This window comes from Agelaius phoeniceus, chromosome 16 (assembly GCF_051311805.1).
Source record: "Agelaius phoeniceus isolate bAgePho1 chromosome 16, bAgePho1.hap1, whole genome shotgun sequence".
Classification (NCBI taxonomy): Eukaryota; Metazoa; Chordata; class Aves; order Passeriformes; family Icteridae; genus Agelaius; species Agelaius phoeniceus.
The window spans coordinates 6,918,232-6,923,483 of record NC_135280.1 but is presented as its reverse complement, the minus strand read 5'-3'; the positions used below and the strand labels follow the sequence as shown (position 1 = coordinate 6,923,483).

The window sequence follows — 5,252 nt, the reverse complement described above, 5'->3', positions numbered from 1 at the left end:
GGTGCCACCCGCACCGCCTCCTCACGCCGTGTGTCCCCCGTGCGTGTCCCCGCCGGCGCTGTCACAGCCCGAGCACGGGCGGGAGCCGTGAGCGAGGCGCTGTGGCCGTGCCCGGCCCCTCGGCGGGGAGTGCGGGTCCCTGCCCGCGGAGGCACCGGAGCTCCCGCCCGCCGGGCCCGCCCCCGCCGCTAAAGCGACGTGTCCGGGACGGCGCCGGCCCTGCCTGCGGCTGCCTCCGCTTGTGGGGCTCGGGCAGCGCCTGCCCGGGGCTCCTCGGGCCGGGGCAGGGCCAGGGCCCCTCGCACGCTCCTGCTGACAGACCCTGCCTCGCTCAGAGCACGCGCCGCGTTCCCTCCCTGTTGTCCCCGCAGCCCTTGCTGCTGTTCCTGGCTTCCCCCGGGTCTCTGCCGCGTTGTCCCTTGGGCCCCGGGCACCTTCTCGGCAGCGGGTGGAGTGGTAAGTCACGGAAGAGGGATGCCAGCCCTGGTAGATGGCTGCACAGGGTGTTAAATGTGTTGGTATTTGACTGCTCTCTCTGGTTTCTCTTGACCACTCCAGTCTGTTGCTCCTGATCCCCCCACAATCTGTTTGCTCCTTGCACATGGATAACACCTTTCTGGGACTCCCAGCAGCTTAGCTGGGGCTCTCTAAGGTAATTCTCCAGATTACAGCAGTGGCAGTCTAAGAACAAACCTGCCAGCTAGGTACCTTGTTATCCCATTATACCCCATTTGCTTTTGCCCAGCCTGCAGTTTTAAAGACTACTTCGCTCTCACAGTTTGCTGAAGCTTCCCTTCTCTTGGATCATCTTCCAACCTTTCTCTCCTGGCTGTGTCCATGAGCCCCCTCTTCACCAAGTCCTGTGGGCTGTGTTCTTCCAAACAGCAGCACTCCCCAGTGCTTCTTGTGCTTGGGCAGGGAAGCTTCCACTCCTCTGTGCTCTTCTGTAGCTGTGCCTTTTCTGCCAAGTGACTTACACCAAGTGTCCAGAACAAACTGGTGCTTGCCTTGGGACCTGTTTCCTCTCTGGAGATACCTGTGTGTCTCCAGCATGTTTTCAGGCTCCCACAACACAAGCTGCTTGGTGCTGTCTTTCAGCTGTCATCAACTGGGTGCTACCCTAACCCAGCTGCTTTGTGAATTCCTGTCCTGTTTAGTAAAGTTGCCTCTTTGGTAGTAAGGAACCTGGGGATGGCCAGGATGTCCTCACAGGCAGAGAACTGAGTCAGTGTGCAAGCCCAGCAGCTGAACGTGGCTTTCAAGAAATGAGAAACGAGACAGGAGGGGGTGTTTACCACAGCACAGCCGGGACCTGCCGGACACAGCACCACCTGCTCCAGCTAAGGCTGAGGTTGTACTGAGACAGTCTCACATCTGGGGCTAGGGGTTTTTGTTCTTTTTCCTTCATTTTTTATTGGCTCACCAACTCTCAAACTGCTCCTACACAATAGTATTGGCATAAAAACGTATTGTGTTTACACCAAACCTTTTTATGACTACATGAACTGGAAGAGTGTGGAAAGAACATATTTTGGGAATGTCTCTTAGTAACACTGATCGTTGGTGTTAGAGGCAGGGTTGCTGTGGTGCTGTTGTATTCAGATGTAATGTGGGCACAGAATATGGGCTGAGGGAGGTAAAATATCAGTGCTGTCAACTAATGCAGAGGAAGGAACATTGCTGTGTCTTTTTGGGTAACTTGGAAAATAGCCTGCTCTGCTGCTGCTGATCTGGGGCAGCAACTGCAGTTAAGCCCTGCCATTATTGGATTTCTGTTGGAAGAGGGAAGTGCTTTTTGTGTGTGTGTTGAGGACTAGCCCACAACACAGAAATGCTGCAGCTGAAAACACGTGGCTGGCTCGGAGCTTCTCCCTGAGAGTGTGCCGTGTTTCCCTCTAGTGGACTCCTCTCACAGTGGAAACCTGCACCTACAAAAACCAATTACCAGGAGTTCCAGGAGAAATTACTTTGAGAAAGAGCCTGAGAGTCTGTCTAATACCCCCTAAGCCAGCACATGTACATGGAAGTGGTGCATGGCTTTATTATAATGTGGGGGAGTGAGGAACTGGGAGACAACAGCAGCATAAGAGATCAAACAGAGGCAATGTGTAACCAAATCTCACTGATTGTTGTATTCTGCATGGTTTTTGAGTTGTGGTTCACTTTTCTACAGAAAGACTGAATCAACTTGGAGATCATTTTCTCTTATGTCCAATGATAAAGGAAAAACCTCTCTGCTTTGAGGCCTGTTTCTAAGAAGGTAGAGGCATCTGTTTTTCACCTGTAGGGGATTCACTGCATCTTTGTTTCACTGGTTCCATTCACTTGCCCTCTGTTCCCTCTGCACGCTCTCCTCCCAGCTGAATATTGGTGTTATGTTTTTACAGCACATTGACAATTAATACCAATCCATCCAACAAAACATGAAGACTAAAACAAAAGGAAAGAAACAAAGGCAAAGCGCTGACAAAGAAGCGTTTTCCGAAGAGCCAGCAATGAGAAAAAAGGAACTGGTGAAATGTTTGCGACGCAAAGAAAGGAGGAATGGGGGGAACAAGGAGAGCAACAAGAGCCCCACAGGCAGAGGCAGGCGTGCTTGGAGCAGCAAGGACAGGCTGCTGAGGAGGCTGGAGAGCAACGAGCGCGAGAGGCAGAGGATGCACAAGCTCAACAACGCCTTCCAGGCCCTGCGCGAGGTCATCCCTCACGTGAGGGCCGAGAACAAACTTTCCAAAATAGAGACTCTCACTCTGGCCAAAAACTACATTAAATCCTTGACCTCCATTATACTCAATATGTCCAACGGACACTTTCCAGCAGTAGAAGGGATGGGGGCAGCCTGGGGATCCAAATTGTACCAGCATTTTCAACAGCAGCATGGGGAGGATGACCATGAGGAAAATCTACAGAAATGTTCCACATAGATTCATAACTTCAGCCAAAACACCAACTGCCAGATACTACTGTCATTGTTTTTCCTTCTTACATCATAATACATGACATTACCTAGAGGTTTAATGAGATTATTTTTGCCTCCAGTCTCTCCTTTTCTTTTCTGAAAAAGACAAACAGATAACCCTCATGACTATAGTTTATATGTCACATTAAAAATTACCTTAAACCCTCAGAATTTCTCAGAGCATAATGAATGTGTTTGTGTGGTGTGCCAGGGTCTGGAACACTATCCTGTAACACTGGAGTTGACTTGAAAATGTGATTTAGTAACTTCTGAAAATTATCCCACCTGGAGTAGAGCAAGTTGAACCTTTAAGGTCTGTGTCATCTGAGTTCCTTGGAGTTAGTTGAGAATCTTGGCTGTAGTTCTGTTCACCAGCCTTTCAATGACTCATCTGCTGTGCTAAAGAGAAGATTAAAATTGATGACAGCATTTGACTGACTTGGTGACTGAAGTGGCACATAGGGGAAATTGGTCACCAAATCTGCATATTCATCTTGATCTTTAACTTTGGTGGATCTGCCCTGGTAATCTTGAACATTGCAAGGCATAAAAACATCTGTTGATGCAAACATCTGCAAAGCTTTCCTAGATTGTAAGCTCTCTAGAGTAAGGACAGTTCTGATCTGTGCTTCCAGAGCATCTGGCCTCACAGAGATTTTCTTTAGTGGGTGTCTGGGTGCCATTCTAAAACAAATAATGAATAAGGGACAAATTACTTACTTTTGCCAAGACAATAATAAAAATGCTTTCATGTAGCCTTAAGTTAGACAATGCTCTGGCCAGTTTAAATTACTTCCTAATGAAGCCTGTGATGTGATCAGGTTCTTTCTGGGTTAGTGTTAGATTCTGATACTGTAAAACAATAAATGAAGCAGAAACTCTTCAAAAAGGAAAATAAGCTCTTTTTTTCCCCCTCCCTCTATAGAACTTTTTACCTTCCGTGGTACAAAATTCTACATGACTGAGGAACTCTCTTTCCTCTTGTATTCTCATAGCTGGGGCACCTGAAGCTGGAGTGGCCTCAGTTGGAAATGTGGTGCCCATGGAGCCCCCGTGCCCCAGCTCCCCCTCCCCACATGCCCCATGAACAGGAGGCTGCTGCTCTGTGCTCAGGAAACATTTGGCACCTCATCCATCACCAGGATTGATGGTTTGTGGCCTTTTCCAGCAGAGAAGGGTGTCCAAGGAGGAATGGGGGCTGAGGAGGGATTTATCATATCCATCACCAAAGGCTTGTGCTGCTCTGTGCAGTGTGGAATGTGTTTGTTGTTTGCTGCAGCACAGCTGAGGGGATGACAATGCCATTCAGAGTGAAAGCTGAGGGTTCCCACACAGGCTGGTAAGGGATGTGAATTATCTTTCTCCACCACAGCAATCCATAGCTGTGATGTAGAACAGCACAACAGTTTATACATGTGGTTGCCTTACTGGATCCTGCCTCAACTGGAATTTTCTTAGTTGTTGAACTGTTTTCACATTAAAATAAATGGGATTTAGCCCTTCTCATACTCAAGTGTTAATGAAAGAGTTGCAGAGTGTCTTAGAGATTTAACTTGTCATTACAGTGCTGGATCTTACTCCATTCACCAGCAGCTCTGTGTGGGTAAATTAATCCTCACTGTATTTGTGCACTGATCACAAGGGGTCAGTCAGTAACTCCAAGGCCTTTTCTTCCAGTTAGTCCACTCAGAGCCCCCTCAAGTAAGAGATGTTGATGTTATTTGGTTATTTCTCATCCTAGGTCACTGCAAACTGTGGCTCTGTGTGTCACACAGCTATGACCAAGCACTTGTAGATTATGGTAATTTTTTGTAGAATTCTTTAAAGGTCATTATCTGAGAGTTTCCAGCTAGTAAACATCCCTGGAATGCTTTTGTGGGATAGTTATGTTTGAATTGCTGTTTGGCTGCATTGGTGGAAAGAGAGAACCAGCAAGTTTTAAAATCCAGTATTTTAACAGTGCTGTTGATGAAGAATTGCACTTTAAGAACCAATTTTGCTGGTATTGCTCCTAAACATACAGAGTTTAATGCTTGGGCAGTGTAGTTTTGACTTTCTGCAACCAGAGGCATTTCAAATATTAAGGCCAGAATGGCACATCATATCTAGCTATAAATACAGCAGCCAAGGAGGCAGGTGAGAGTCACCCCTCCCCTGAACACTCCATCCCCAAGGGACAGTCAGGCTCTGGACACGGGCATTTTGATGGAATTCCAGCTGTAGTTCCACAGTGTAGCAAAGTACAAAGTGCTTTGTTCTTGGACATGTCAAAAGGGATTTTGTAAGAAGCATG

The 5,252-nt window shown here is 47.8% G+C and overlaps 1 protein-coding gene across 2 annotated transcripts; it reads left to right on the top strand.

Annotated features, from left to right (window-relative positions):
• Window positions 1-204: 204 nt before the first annotated feature.
• On the top strand, window positions 205-3,842 carry BHLHA15 (basic helix-loop-helix family member a15). Of its 2 annotated transcripts, none has more exons than XM_054643462.2 (2): window positions 205-456; window positions 2,388-3,842. In XM_054643462.2, the coding sequence occupies exon 2, from the start codon at window positions 2,424-2,426 to the stop codon at window positions 2,922-2,924; it is 501 nt and encodes a 166-aa protein (XP_054499437.2). In that variant the 5' UTR covers window positions 205-456; window positions 2,388-2,423; the 3' UTR covers window positions 2,925-3,842. The 2 variants fall into 2 exon arrangements, with proteins under 2 accessions (XP_054499437.2, XP_054499435.2); XM_054643460.2 differs by having other exon boundaries at window positions 205-652.
• Window positions 3,843-5,252: the final 1,410 nt, after the last annotated feature.